Raw genomic sequence first — 15,307 nt, 5'->3', positions numbered from 1 at the left:
TTCTCTAGGAACATATCAAAATAAACATATGAAAGCAACAACACGAGCTATTGATCTACAACATAATTTGCAAAATACTACCAGGACTAAGTTCATAATAAATTTAAGTTCAATTAATCATATTACTTAAGAACTCCCACTTAGATAGACATCCCTCTAATCCTCTAAGTGATCACGTGATCCAAATCAACTAAACCATGATCCAAACCGCTTAGTGATAAAGTAAAGCATTACAGCGCAATTGCATTGCATACAATAAAGCGACAACCATATGGCTCCTGCCAGTTGCCGATAACTTGGTTACAAAACATAATCATCTCATACAAAAAAATTTAGCATCATGTCTTGACCATATCACATCACAACATGCCCTGCAAAAACAAGTTAGACGTCCTCTACTTTGTTGTTGCAAGTTTTACGTGGCTGCTACGGGCTTAAAGTAAGAACCAATCTTACCTATGCATCAAAACCACAACGATAGTTTGTCAAGTTGGTGCAGTTTTAACCTTCGCAAGGACCGGGCGTAGCCACACTTGGTTCAACTAAAGTTGGAGAAACTGACACCCGCCAGCCACCTGTGTGCAAAGCACATCGGTAGAACTAGTCTCGCATAAGCGTACGCGTAATTTCGGTCCGGGCCGCTTCATCCAACAATACCGCCGAACCAAAGTATGACATGCTGGTAAGCAGTATGACTTATATTTCCCACAATTCACTTGTGTTCTACTCGTGCATATAACATCAACACATAAAACCTAGGCTCTGATACCACTGTTGGTGAACGTAGTAATTTTAAAAAAATTCCTACGCACACACAAGATCATGGTGATGCATAGCAACGAGAGGGGAGAGTGTTGTCTACGTACCCTCGTACACCGACAGCGGAAGCGTTATGAAAACGCGGTTGATGTAGTCGTACGTCTTCACGGCCCGACCGATCAAGCACCGAAACTACGGCACCTCCGAGTTCAAGCACACGTTCAGCTCGACGACGATCCCCGGACTCCGATCCAGCAAAGTGTCGGGGAAGAGTTCCGTCAGCACGACGGCGTGGTGACGATCTTGATGTTCTACCGTCGCAGGGCTTCGCCTAAGCACCGCTACAATATTATCGAGGAGTATGGTGGAGGGGGGCACCGCACACGGCTAAGAGAACGATCACGAAGATCAACTTGTGTGTCTATGGGGTGCCCCCTGCCCCCGTATATAAAGGAGTGGAGGAGGGGAGGGCCAGCCCTCTCTATGGCGCGCCCTAGGGGAGTCCTATTCCCACCAGGAGTAGGATTCCCCCTTTCCTAGTCCAACTAGGAGTCCTTCCATGTAGTAGGAGTAGGAGACAAGGAAGGGGAAGAGGGAAGAGAAGGAAGGAGGGGGCGCCGCCCCTCCCCCTAGTCCAATTCGGACTAGTCAATGGGGGGGCATGCGGCCTGCCTCTCCCTCTCCCCTAAAGCCCAGTAAGGCCCATATACTTCTTCCCCGTATTCCCGTAACTCCCCGGTACTCCGAAAAATACCCGAACCACTCGGAACCTTTCCGATGTCCGAATATAGTCATCCAATATATCGATATTTACGTCTCGACCATTTCGAGACTCCTCGTCATGTCCCCGATCTCATCCGGGACTCCGAACTCCTTCGGTACATCAAAACTCATAAACTCATAATATAACTGTCATCGAAACCTTAAGCGTGCGGACCCTACGGGTTCGAGAACAATGTAGACATGACCGAGACACGTCTCCGGTCAATAACCAATAGCGGAACCTGGATGCTCATATTGGCTCCTACATATTCTACGAAGATCTTTATCGGTCAGACCGCATAACAACATACGTTGTTCCCTTTGTCATCGGTATGTTACTTGCCCAAGATTCGATCGTCGGTATCTCAATACCTAGTTCAATCTCGTTATCGGCAAGTCTCTTTACTCGTTCTGTAATACATCATCTCGCAACTAAATCATTACTTGCAATGCTTGCAAGGCTTATATGATGTGCATTACCGAGAGGGCCCAGAGATACCTCTCCGACAATCGGAGTGACAAATCCTAATCTTGAAATACGCCAACCCAACATGTACCTTTGGAGACACCTGTAGAGCTCCTTTATAATCACCCAGTTACATTGTGACGTTTGGTAGCACACAAAATGTTCCTCCGGTAAACGGGAGTTGCATAATCTCGTAGTCATAGGAACATGTATAAGTCATGAAGAAAGCAATAGCAACATACTAAACGATCGAGTGCTAAGCTAACGGAATGGGTCAAGTCAATCACATCATTCTCCTAATGATGTGATCCCGTAATCAAATAACAACTCTTTGTCTATGGTTAGGAAACATAACCATCTTTGATTAACGAGCTAGTCAAGTAGAGGCATACTAGTGACACTCTGTTTGTCTATGTATTCACACATGTATTATGTTCCCGGTTAATACAATTCTAGCATGAATAATAAACATTTATCATGAAATAAGGAAATAAATAATAACTTTATTATTGCCTCTAGGGCATATTTCCTTTAGAAGACCCGTTGACTAAGCCTCTTCCATGAGCAAAACATGATCAACACCAAGACTCCATGGGTGTTAGAATCATTATTGTGTAATCTAGATTATTGACTCGAGTGCAAGTGGGAGACTTAAGGAAATATGCCCTAGAGGCAATAATACAGTTATTATTTATTTCCTTATATCATGATAAATTTTTATTATTCATGCTAGAATTGTATTAACCGGAAACATAATACTTGTGTGAATACATAGATAAACAGAGTGTCACTAGTATGCCTCTACTTGACTAGCTCGTTGATCAAAGATGGTTATGTTTCCTAGCCATAGACATGAGTTGTCATTTGATTAACGGGATCACATCATTAGGAGAATGATGTGATTGACTTGACCCGTTCCGTTAGCTTAGCACTCGATCGTTTAGTATGTTGCTATTGCTTTCTTCATGACTTATACATGTTCCTATGACTATGAGATTATGCAACTCCCATTTACCAGAGGAACACTTTGTGTGCTACCGAACATCACAACGTAACTGGGTGATTATAAAGGTGCTCTATAGGTGTCTCCGAAGGTACTTGTTGGGTTGGCGTATTTTGAGATTAGGATTTTTCACTCCGATTGTCGGAGAGGTATCTCTGGGCACACTCGGTAATGCACATCACTTAAAGCCTTGCAAGCATTGCAACTAATGATTTAGTTGCGGGATGATGTATTACGGAACGAGTAAAGAGACTTGCCGGTAACAAGATTGAACTAGGTATTGAGATACCGACGATCGAATCTCGGGCAAGTAACATACCGATGACAAAGGGAACAACGTATGTTGTTATGCGGTCTGACCGATAAAGATCTTCGTAGAATATGTAGGAGCCAATATGGGCATCTAGGTTCCGCTATTGGTTATTGACCGGAGACATGTCTCGGTCATGTTTACATAGTTCTCGAACCCATAGGGTCCGCACGCTTAAAGTTTCGATGACGGTTATATTATGAGTTTTTGAGTTTTGATGTACCGAAGGTTGTTCGGAGTCCCGAATGTGATCACGGACATGACAAGGAGTCTCGAAATGGTCGAGACATGAAGATTGATATATTGGAAACCTATATTTGGATATCGGAAATGTTCCGGGTGAAATCGGGATTTTACCGGAGTACCGAGGGGTAACCAAAACCCCCCGGGGGCTTAATGGGCCATAGTGAGCCATAGTGGAGAAGAGGAGAGGCGGCTAGGGCAGGGCCGCGCGCCCCTCCCCCTCTAGTCCGAATAGGACAAGGAGAGGGGGGCGGCGCCCCCCTTCCTTCCTCTCTCCCTCCTCTTTCCCCCTTCTCATGATCCAACAAGGAACGGTGGGAGTAGGACTCCTCCTGGCGCGCCTCCTCCTGGCCGGCCGCACCTCCCCCATTGCTCCTTTATATACGGGGGTAGGGGGCACCCCATAGACACAACAATTGATTTGATCTTTTAGCCGTGTGCGGTGCCCCCCTCCATCATAGTCCACCTCGATAATACTGTAGAGGTGCTTAGGCGAAGCCCTGCGTCGGTAGAACATCATCATCGTCACCACGCCATCGTGTTGACGAAACTCTCCCTCAACACTCCGCTGGATCGGAGTTTGTGCTGAACTTGGAGGTGCCGTACGTTCGGTACTTGATCGGTCGGATCGTGAAGACGTACGACTACATCAACCATGTTGTGCTAACGCTTCCGCTTTCGGTCTACGAGGGTACGTGGACACACTCTCCCCTCTCGTTGCTATGCATCACTATGATCTTGCGTGTGCGTAGGATTTTTTTTTTTTGAAATTACTACGTTCCCCAACATCATCAATATCACATTATCGACATCATCAAGACATATCATCGAGATGATGTAACAAATAAACTAGTACTTCAACCAACCATTACCTAATTATCTTAATCTCATAGTTCACACGCACACACCAACATAATTCATCAAGCACATACCACACTGTTCACACTGTCAAATAGCACACAGTTCATCTCACGCAAACCACATAGTTCACACAGTTCAGAGGCACAAAAATACTCAATAGTTCAACTATTATTTTCAAGCATATAATTACCATAAAACTTATTGTCACGTGAACAACCATCTTTGATGTTGCCTTTCTCAACCTATTTGCAGGGCCCTAACCATCTGCAACATCAAAAGTTGCTATGGGAGCAAACAAATGACTTTCCCTTGGTGCTACGGGAGGCCTGAGTGTTGTAGAAGTGACAACAACTTTTTATCGTGGTGTACAGTCAAAGCATGAGACATGAGTCTTGGAGAATAGGCGGTTGCTTTGTATCTTGTTGTAGGGGACGAAGTAGGAGACCTTAGTGTTGCGTATGAGGCAACATGAACCCGTGTTGCTGCACATGTAGTACCTTTTTCCCTTTGTGGTGCATAGGAGGCGTCTAGAGCACTTGGTGATGCACATGCAGCATGTTTTTCCCTTGGAAGAAAAACTAGTTCCAGCTATCGGGAGAAATATATACGGATAGATGCGAGAAGGATAACTAAGTAGTCATAGATGAAAAAAATGTGAACGTACTCATTTGTAAAGAACTAATCATAGATAACAATCACGGAGAGCAAAAACTCAAACAAGACAAGTACCGAAAGGAATGCTAGCTAAGAAAGAACCAATGTTGATCAATGGCGACAAGTAATTTGTTCAGCCAGTTCACACATCTGCCAAAGTGCTATGCCTAGTTGGGGGGACAGGTGATTGAAGACATGAGAAAATCTCTCTCCATCATATTCTCTTCAACGTGCAGTTCCTCAAACTTCAGTTGATTTACTTTTGATAGAATACTCAAGGCAAACTCCAAACTTTCACAAAGAAAGTCCTCAGGAAACCACAATCACACTTGGTTACTCAGATCGACACCTATCCATCTAGCGGGTGTGCAGCTCACAAAGAGTAATAGGTCACCATTTCGTATCAACTTAGTTTTGTGTGATGCTCAATCACTTAACTAAACTGCATGGTATCTCACGCATTGCTGCAGGAATCGGTTGAAATACATTTGAATGGGATTTGATTGTGTGGAATATAAATATTTATACTGATAACGCGTGAAGCTAAATTAAAAATACATATGACTTATTATTATTATTATGTATAATTGTAAAATATTAATTGAACGCATGGTTGCATTTGGTATTGGGTCTTTTCCCATGCAAGGTTGCATGTTGAGGTGGGCCTTATCCCATCCATAATTGTATGATGATGTGGCATATGCTTGCACGTTGAGATAAATAAGTTACTTCTGATCACTCTCTTAGGTATATCTGATTCAAGTTATGGGTTTTCTCTCGGTGAAATCTCTCAAAAGAGGGACTGCTTTGACAAACTCTTGTCAATTCAGCGAGCAGCCAACCAGTGAAGGTTGGGGGTTGGGTGGCTATTTATAGCCAAAGCAATCCTGAGGTGTGAGATGACCAATCAAGGCATGTGCCTCGCAACGGTCAACCAACACGTGTCCAATGATCTGATTTCAAACTCACGTGGCAAATTTACTTGAGGTACAAGTAAAGCTGACTCAACTGCCCTTGATTTTCACTCGCGGTCTAGAAGAACCTCATCTTTGACTTTGAAGAAAAACGTGACGCACAAAGATATTTCTCTTGACTTTACTCGGAGATAGGTTTATGATTGTGTATTCAATAAAGACCTAAACGTGGACTAATTTGGACCCCCTAATAGTATGATTTGCCCTATGACTCAAATGAAATAATTGAAACAAAGAGAAAGAACTACGCCTTCTTGTTGTCTTCATTCTTCTTCCGCAGTCAATTGTTCCTCGGACAAGATACCGAACCAATCGCTCTCAACAACATTTTTTAGGGGCCATCTTTGATACCCAATCTGCTCAATAGCATACTTCTCAATAGCTTGACAATCTTCTGTAAAGATGTAGCAATCTTCTCTACAACGCTCGCAATATTCTCAAAAGTTTTAGCAAACTTATCAATAATTCAAAGTACCATTTTTACTCTTTGCACACTAGCATACACATTAGTCTCTCAATTGTTTTGTTCAACAATCTCCAAGACACTCAGTGGGTAGTAGATGTACCTACACTTATCTCCCACCTAGCCTCCTTTGTTATGCTCCTTGTCCCTTAGTATTTGGGCGTCAACTTGGATCTTACTCACTCTGTCATGGTTTGAATTGTCGTAGCCCTAAGATCTAATATGTATCTGTTGAAGATTTTACTAACGTTTTAACAACTAGATCAGTCTTGCAGTTAAAGTCCATTCCATTCCTAGCCCAAGGCTTCCGTGCTGATCCCCCCACTCTCGCGTAGATGGCACGAGCTTTGACATGCACTGTAAGGAGGAAGCTTCCAATATATAAAGGAACCAGAGCCAAAAGTTGGTTGAAAGCCTGAAACACGGAGCTTCCATATAAACTCTCGCAATCCAGTGGATGGAAAACAACCCTAGGCTTGACCAGTCCGACGTGGTCTCCTCTATCGGCTCCACCTCCATTGACATCACATGCTTTTGACCCGTCCCCACATTTGGTTGAATGTTGTCCCTGGCTCGGTCTAGATGTCTGTGCCTCTAAGGCCACTATGGATTGTGCCTACGAAAACACATAACTACATCTTTTGTTTCAAATTACTTGAAATTTTAATTTTGTCCAAGTCAAACCGGATATATAAGAGCTACAAGCACATACCTCTAATTCGACCCCTCAAACATCCGTGGACGCGTCCGATCAGTGAGGGGCGTGTCCGTTTTGAGCCCCTATTTGTCTGTCCGCGCAACCACAATCCTCATTTTCTTCCTCAAATGTCCGGTTACTTGCACATGATTGGTGAAGATAAAAAAGAGAGAATGAAAATAATGAATGAAGAAAGAAAAAAGGTTGTCCCAGGTAGGGTCGCGTCCTACGCGACGGACTGACTGGGCGCGTCCGCGAGCCCTCATATCCTCCCTAAATCTGGGATGGATATGAGGGTTCGCGGACAGCCCGGACATATAGAGATGATATGAGGAGTCCGGTTGGGTCTTTTTTTTCCTTCTCTCTCCTGTTCGGTCACCGATCGGGCACGTCTGCGGGTGTATGAGAGGTGGTTTGAATGATTCGACTGTAAATGTTCTAAGAAATATGCTAATGTCTATAATATCAAATGCAAATATTATCACAAAGCTGGAATAGCTCAGTTGGCTAGAGCGTGTGGCTGTTAACCACAAGGTCGGAGGTTCAAGCCCTCCTTCTAGCGGAATTTTTTTGGGGGAATAAAATGGGTTGTCCTTCTCTATATCTTTTCCCTTATTTTTATAAAACATGAAAATATATCATACAGTGAATCTAATAAAACTAAGTTCACTAAGTTGATGTTGTTGATGATAACATGTTTTTCCATAAACTTAGGCAACCTTAAAAGTTTAACAACTGAAGTAAATTGTAACAGGAGAGAGCATTATTTCAGCCAATGTGTTTGATCGTCGACTCACCCATGGCATGGGCACAATAAGGTGCGCAAAACAATTGTTACCAGCCAAGGTTGCGGATGACACACACAGTTTCGGAACAAAAACGTTCTTGCTAGAACGAAGTGCTCTCTCCAGGTGTCTAACCAAAACACCCATCAGATCTTCTTAAGGTCTGAGGATTGGCGTTGACAATCGGGCGGCCGTCTGTAAACCAAATTAACCCGGGTGGATTATCTTATACTACTAAAATATGCATTGCTATTGCTACAAAACTAAACTAAAACACTAGCCAAAGCCCGTGGAATGCGGCGTCCCCATGCCTAATAGCAATAACAAGTGCTCTCTCCAAGTGTCTAACCAAAACACCCATCAGATCTTCTTAAGGTCTGAGGATTGGCGTTGACAATCGGGCGGCCGTCTGTAAACCAAATTAACCCGGGTGGATTATCTTATACTACTAAAATATGCATTGCTATTGCTACAAAACTAAACTAAAACACTAGCCAAAGCCCGTGGAATGCGGCGTCCCCATGCCTAATAGCAATAACAAGTGCTCTCTCCAAGTGTCTAACCAAAACACCCATCAGATCTTCTTAAGGTCTGAGGATTGGCGTTGACAATCGGGCGGCCGTCTGTAAACCAAATTAACCCGGGTGGATTATCTTATACTACTAAAATATGCATTGCTATTGCTACAAAACTAAACTAAAACACTAGCCAAAGCCCGTGGAATGCGGCGTCCCCATGCCTAATAGCAATAACAAGTGCTCTCTCCAAGTGTCTAACCAAAACACCCATCAGATCTTCTTAAGGTCTGAGGATTGGCGTTGACAATCGGGCGGCCGTCTGTAAACCAAATTAACCCGGGTGGATTATCTTATACTACTAAAATATGCATTGCTATTGCTACAAAACTAAACTAAAACACTAGCCAAAGCCCGTGGAATGCGGCGTCCCCATGCCTATCCGGTCCCTAGCGAGTAAAAAACCTGCAAAACCACTCCAGCGTCTGTAGGACTACAAGCAGCAAAAGCTAGCGGCACCCACATTCAGCGGCAGACCATTTCACAAATCAACATGCTTTGTACTACTACTCGTTATTTTACTCTCTACGAGCATCCGATGCAGTCGTGCGCGACGCAAGTCCAAGTGCATCCCACGCAGATAAAGATCACGCGTGCGGGAGCTACAGGACAGGGGAGACACGCGAGAGACACGGCGCAGCGCGGGCAGCCGGTTTAATGTGGCCACAGAGACGTCCTACGAGGCGACAGCCTGGGCGCCCAATCCCTGTCCTTGCATTAAGGATGGATGGACGGACGTAGCAGCAGCGCCACTGCATACCTGTGCCGTATGCGCGGCCGGACGTGGTACGTACGCGTACATAACTATGGGCATCATCATACGCGTCGTTACTCCGTATTCACTGGCCTGTTTCCGACCGGCTGGTATAATTACATACCTACCATGGGTAATGATCAAGTAAGTACTCGTCAGGTACGATCAGCCACAGCCACATCACCCGTGTTTTTACTGGTGTAGTAAGTCAGTACTTTGCACAGTAAAACGGTGCAGTTTCCAGGGTGAGCTATGGATGTTCAGTAGTAGTACTACCCCCGGGAGTAGTGACCCGTACTGGGCGCGAGCTTAACGCGCTGCTAGACTGTTCCTGACTGTAAAACGGTAGCACGCCATCATTGTGCACGGTTAGGTGCTCCTAACACTAACGGAGCTGTAGGAGATTATATATCCAGATCATTGCCACTTGAATGCCGGAGAAAGTTGGGATACTAGATTGTACTACGAGTGTAACCGTTACGGGTGCCCACGCGATCTTTTCCTCCTCTTTTGGAACGGCGCGGCGCCGACCCGACTGAGATCGCGCCGAGGCGGGCGAAAACAAGGGAAACACCATGAGCGGCGATACGACGGTACTGTGGCGTTGTCAGCAGCCTGCCAAACCGCCGAATGCCATTGAGCTGGCTAGTGGCTGGCCGCCCGCCGTGCGAGGAAACGGGAAGACGCCGCGCGCGTTGCCGGTGGCCGGTGTGGCAACGAGGCCATGCGGAGCTACAATCGCCGAACCGTCCACAAGGTCGCTCATGATGATGGCTGGCCGAACGTTCCTGGAGCAGAAGATGCCAAGGCGTCGTCGGCGTCGCCCAGCTGGCCTGAATCATTCGCTCGAAAGGAACACGAGAGCTGCTGCCGCTCCTGCTGTGTTCGGCAGACACGTACGCCAAAATGCGAGTGAAAACAGGATTTTATCATCATTGTTGATGAGTGGGCACACGATATTTGTCTTTTTTTTAAGGGGAAGACAAAATATTTGTCGATCGAGAGGGCACGATCTGTCGACATGCACGCACGCACGCACGTACTCCCACACTCACTCACTAGGCCACAGATGGATCCAACGGCCCACGGGCGCCCACGAGGCCCTTCTGACAGGTAGGCCTGCGCGTCCACGTACGTGCGCACGCGTGTCCCTCCGGCTGCACGGCTGGCGCCTGGCGGGCGGCCGTCTGTCCGGCAGCGGCTGCTGGTGCTGGTGCTCGACGAGCAGTGAGCGGGCGGATTCACTCACGAGCGCGTCGTGAGGCGTAGTACGTGGGGCCAGTCCGGCCGGCGACGCGCCTAGCCGCTTCACCACCAGCTGGCGGCTAGCCGTACGCTACGCTACGCAGATCTCTAGGCGACGCCGGAAACAACACGTCGGATCGGATGAGGATGGGATGGCGCCCTATCGCGCGCATTAAAACGTGCGGATCGCGCCCTACGGAGATGGGCCGGCCAGTGGGTCCTGCACTTTCGCTCGCTTGGGCGGTGCCCTACCAAGATGGGCCTAGCAGGCTAATGATAATACGCGCAGCGAGGATCCGGGAGGACACGGGAGACTGGGGCGGCCTTAACTCGCCCATCAGCTTTACTGGGTCGTCATACCCTCTAACCCACTATTTGCTAGTAGGGCCTGAGAACTGAAAAGACCAACGCGGTAAATGCATTTCTGAAGTGCTGTGAGACCTTTTACTAAAAAAAAGAAGTGCATGAGACCTGCCAGATCTCGTCGCTGAAGCAGATCGACGGCCAGCTGCTCCGCCCGATCCACCATTTCCGTGCAGATGGCCATGGGTTAACATAAGGAGCACTGTTCGACGGTCTCGTCTCGCTTCTTTTGCCAACCACATTCCACCAAGCGCCAGCCCAACGCCAGTGGCAAAGGCAGCCGCGACGGACAAACCTGCTATACTGTGCTCCGACAGTACCGAAGTACCCCCTGTGCACTGTGCCTGCCTACACCGGATCCAGGAAGCAGCCCGCGAGTGACCCCGCAACGTACTTCAGAAAAGCTGGAGCGGCCCAGCCCGGCCCGGCCCGGCCCGCACCCAACGTTCGTATTCCTTCCCGTTCCCGTGCTGCCCAGCCGAGCGAGCGAAGCAGCTTTCAAACGCCTCGATAAGCCAACCCCTGCTTTTACCCACTCCCGCAGCCCCCACTTTACCCCGTCCGGCCGCGATCACCGAACTGCCCCCGCGGCGTCGCGCGCGGGCGCGCTCACGCAACTGTCCCCGAGGGACAAAGCGACGGGGCAAAAGGGTCATTCGGCCTCGCGGCCACAGCTGGGCGCGCGCAGGAGCACGCGAAAAGCCAGCTGTCAGTGACCGTTCGGGCCAAGGACGCCCCCGTCTTTACTTTGGCCGCAGAAAGAAAGAAGCCAGCGGCGCCCCTCATTCATACGTCACGCGGTGCCCCGTCCCTCGGTACCATGCCCACCACCTTTGCGGTGCTCCACTGTCTCTCCCTCTATAAAACCCGAGCTCACTCCCCACCAGTCCATCACCGGCTCACGAGCTGATACAGAGCATCCTAGGCAAGACGAGGAGAGACCCACCGCCTCAGAGCTGCGGCAATGGCGTCCTTCGGTTCCATGGCGGTGGCGCTCGTGGTGTGCGCAATGCTGCTGCAGTCCTGCGGGGCCACGAGGAGGCTGCAGGCGCTGGTGCAGGAGCAGCCCATCACCATGAAGTACCACAAGGGCGCGCTCCTCTCCGGCCGCATCGCCGTCAACCTCGTCTGGTACGGCAACTTCTCCGCGCCGCAGCGCGCCATCGTCACCGACTTCGTCTCGTCGCTCGCCTCCGCGTCCCCGGCGCCGGCCCCGCAGCCGGAGCCGTCCGTGGCCACCTGGTTCAAGACGGCGCAGAAGTACTACGCCAGCTCCAAGGCCCGCTTCCCGGCGCTGGCCCTCGGCTCCCACGTCTTCGACCGGTCCTACTCCCTCGGCAAGCACCTCCGGGAGCGGGACCTCGTCCGGCTCGCGGCGCGCGGCGGGCCCAGCCGCGCCATCAACGTGGTGCTCACGGCCGACGACGTGGCCGTCGACGGCTTCTGCATGAGCCGCTGCGGCTCCCACGGCGCGTCCCCGCGGTCCCGTGCGGGGCGGTTCGCGTACGTGTGGGTGGGCAACCCGGCGACGCAGTGCGCCGGGCAGTGCGCGTGGCCGTTCCACCAGCCGCAGTACGGCCCGCAGACGGCGCCCCTCGCGCCGCCCAACGGCGACGTCGGCGTCGACGGCATGGTGGTGTCCCTCGCGTCCATGATCGTCGGCACCGTAACCAACCCCTTCGGCAACGGCTTCTTCCAGGGCCCCGCCGAGGCGCCGCTGGAGGCCGCCACGGCGTGCGCCGGGGTGTACGGCAAGGGGGCGTACCCCGGCTACGCCGGCTCGCTGCTCGTGGACCCGGCCACCGGCGCCAGCTTCAACGCGAACGGAGCCCACGGCCGGAAGTACCTGGTCCCGGCGCTCGTCGACCCCGACACGTCCGCCTGCTCCACCTTGGGGTAGGCTCGTACGTGTAGGACCATGATGGTGTGTGTGTAGTTATAGTTGCGGTGGCGTTGTTGCTGTGTGGAGAGTGTTCCACCTTCCACGCGCGTGCTGATGTTAATCTGTGTGCCTGTAGAGGCGTTGAGATGAAATTCTTTCATTTGTTGAATGAAAAAAGTTTACTATTAATGTAAGAGAGCATTGTTCGGAAACTAACATTGTTACTAGTATCATTCTGGTGCTCACGGTGGGAATTTACAGCAGAAATTCGAGCAGCCATCTATAAATGGCATGCATAGTACTTCATTAAAATACCGAGGGAAGGGATATACTCGCAGGTCACGTGTGCAAAGCCCTGGTTCGCAGTTGATAACCATACAGATGACCTCCAGCTAACATCAATAACCAATTATATAGTTGTCAGCTTAATAAAGTAAAAGAGATGGCTCCGGGGACTGTGAGATGCGCGAGTATGTCCCCTGTGTCATGTGCGAGCAGAAACCTTTTGCTTTACTACTCTGGAAAAGATAGGGCCGGCAAGGTCAAAAAGATGACACCGAAAATGTAGATTCAGAACTAACAAAACTGCAGTGGTTAGCGTTGAAATAAAAGTCTAGCGTTGAACAAGAGGAAGCCCGGCGATGTCTGCGGTGTCACAGTGAAATGCAGAATAAGGGAAATGCATGGAACGATGGTGTGATATTGAAGCGCTTTCCAAGTTAATTAAAGTTTTACAGATGATCGGAACACAAACCGACCTTAGCTCAGTTGGTAGAGCGGAGGACTGTAGTAGTTGCAGATAAATCCTTAGGTTGCTGGTTCGAATCCGGCAGGTCGGATTTTTGGTGCTCTTTCTTCTGTTTTATATTGTTTTTCAGGAAAATTATTTGTACTAATAGAATGCCCGTGGCTTTTTACATTTTCCTGATTACATACTCCCTCCATTTCTAAATATAGGGTGTATAGTTTTTGGCACGAAAATTAAAGAACGCACGTGGAGGGAAAATTTCACAACTTTTGAGCGAGATTTCACCTGACTAATTGACATGAGAAAACAGAGGACCTTGCCTAATATAAGGAAATGTAATCAGATCTCTAAAAAAAATTATCCTAACAAGTGGTGCAATGTAATACACCTTATATTTCAGATTTTTTTCTCAAAAATCTATACACCCTATATCAAGGAACGGAGGGAGTATAACACAAAGCATGCCAAAAATGTTCTTCAACGATGTATTTGATGTGCTTCAGGAAAGTGTTCTTTAGCTTCATTCCCATGGTATTTGAGCAGGTATAATAAAAATTTCTTTTTCAACTCATAACCACCTTCTACAAAACAATATACACATAGTTACCATGAATTCACGTGGAAGATGCAAAGAATGTGCAACATAGAATTATCTCTGTTCAAACTGAACGAACCAATTCTTTACCTTTCTAGGGGAGCACAAAATCAAAAGAAAAATAATTGGACACATCCTTGCAAATTAATAAATTATTATCTTGAATATAGTGACAATAAAATAAATGCTTGTATCTTGAACGTTATGATGATAAAAATATATAAATTACTTGTTGTGCTTGTTGGAAAACCAGCGGGTAATATACGTTGCCAAATATATTATTAGAATTCCAGCCGGGTTGAGCTATTTCGAGTGCTTCACTGAAATCCCTAGAAAATCTCAATAATTTCAATGCAACTCTAAGAATTATAATCTCTAATGATTGCGATGTAGCAGGATGGCCCAAGCCATATAAGGTACACATGTTGTTGATAAAGTGGTTAAAGAATGTATATGGAGGCAAAATCTGCGAGAGGTGGATATTAGAAACCATAAAATAATGATAATGTTGCATGATGAAATGTTGTTTTCTACCCCAGTCCAACTATGAAACAATGTTGCCAATGTATGATCTCGTGTTGAATCTAACATGGCGGACAGAGCAGTACAAATGTTTAGAAACATGTTGATACTAATGACTATATAATATAATTCTGATAACCTACACAAAACTATAGATGCATGAAGTGTACAAGAGGGTCTATCAATAATAAGACATCATCGCATGTCAGTATATGTACGACCATGTTTAAACAATCGTTGTCCATAGACGGCTCCATTGAATGGGGTCTCGAGCTTTGCACCCATCCATTTGTTAAAAACATAACAACGTATATTAGCGCTTAATATTTTTTAATGTTTCTATGCACGCAGTGCCATGCCACTATGTGTGTTAGTCACTATTAAAAATGCTATGACCTATACTTAGTCAAATAAAGCATAATTTAAATTACATAAAAAAGACACTCCTATATCCATATTCAAACTCGGTTCCATACGTATATTATGATTTGTAACCATGGAGCGAATATTTTATGAGAGATTTATGAACAATCAAAAAATGCCTTATATTTTAGAATATATTTTGAAATGAGGAGAGTATGGTATATTCAAGAAAATGAAACTAAATAACTTCATGGTACATGTGTTGCACATTTCATGAGCACCA

The 15,307-nt window shown here is 47.2% G+C and overlaps 1 protein-coding gene and 2 non-coding genes across 3 annotated transcripts; all 3 read left to right on the top strand.

Annotated features, from left to right (window-relative positions):
* Positions 1 to 7,680: 7,680 nt before the first annotated feature.
* TRNAN-GUU (transfer RNA asparagine (anticodon GUU)) lies at positions 7,681 to 7,754 on the top strand. The gene has a single exon. It is a non-coding gene; the product is annotated as a tRNA-Asn (tRNA).
* A 3,968-nt stretch (positions 7,755 to 11,722) lies between these two features.
* On the top strand, positions 11,723 to 12,985 carry LOC125514751 (protein PHOSPHATE-INDUCED 1 homolog). Its single transcript, XM_048680103.2, has one exon. It carries the CDS (start codon positions 11,879 to 11,881, stop codon positions 12,812 to 12,814), a length of 936 nt encoding a protein of 311 aa, XP_048536060.2. The 5' UTR covers positions 11,723 to 11,878; the 3' UTR covers positions 12,815 to 12,985.
* Positions 12,986 to 13,549: 564 nt separating this feature from the next.
* Positions 13,550 to 13,635, top strand: TRNAY-GUA (transfer RNA tyrosine (anticodon GUA)). The gene is given in 2 exon segments: positions 13,550 to 13,586; positions 13,600 to 13,635. It is a non-coding gene; the product is annotated as a tRNA-Tyr (tRNA).
* Positions 13,636 to 15,307: the final 1,672 nt, after the last annotated feature.

The sequence above is a fragment of the Triticum urartu genome, chromosome 6A (genome assembly GCF_056163025.1).
Source record: "Triticum urartu cultivar PI428250 chromosome 6A, HENAU_Tu73, whole genome shotgun sequence".
Taxonomy (NCBI): Eukaryota; Viridiplantae; Streptophyta; class Magnoliopsida; order Poales; family Poaceae; genus Triticum; species Triticum urartu.
This window is presented reverse-complemented; position numbering and strand designations above follow the sequence as displayed.

Bases quoted from the DNA above. Each gene is read 5' to 3' on its own strand.
- LOC125514751 (XM_048680103.2), top strand. From the start codon at position 11,879: ATGGCGTCCTTCGGTTCCATGGCGGTGGCGCTCGTGGTGTGCGCAATG.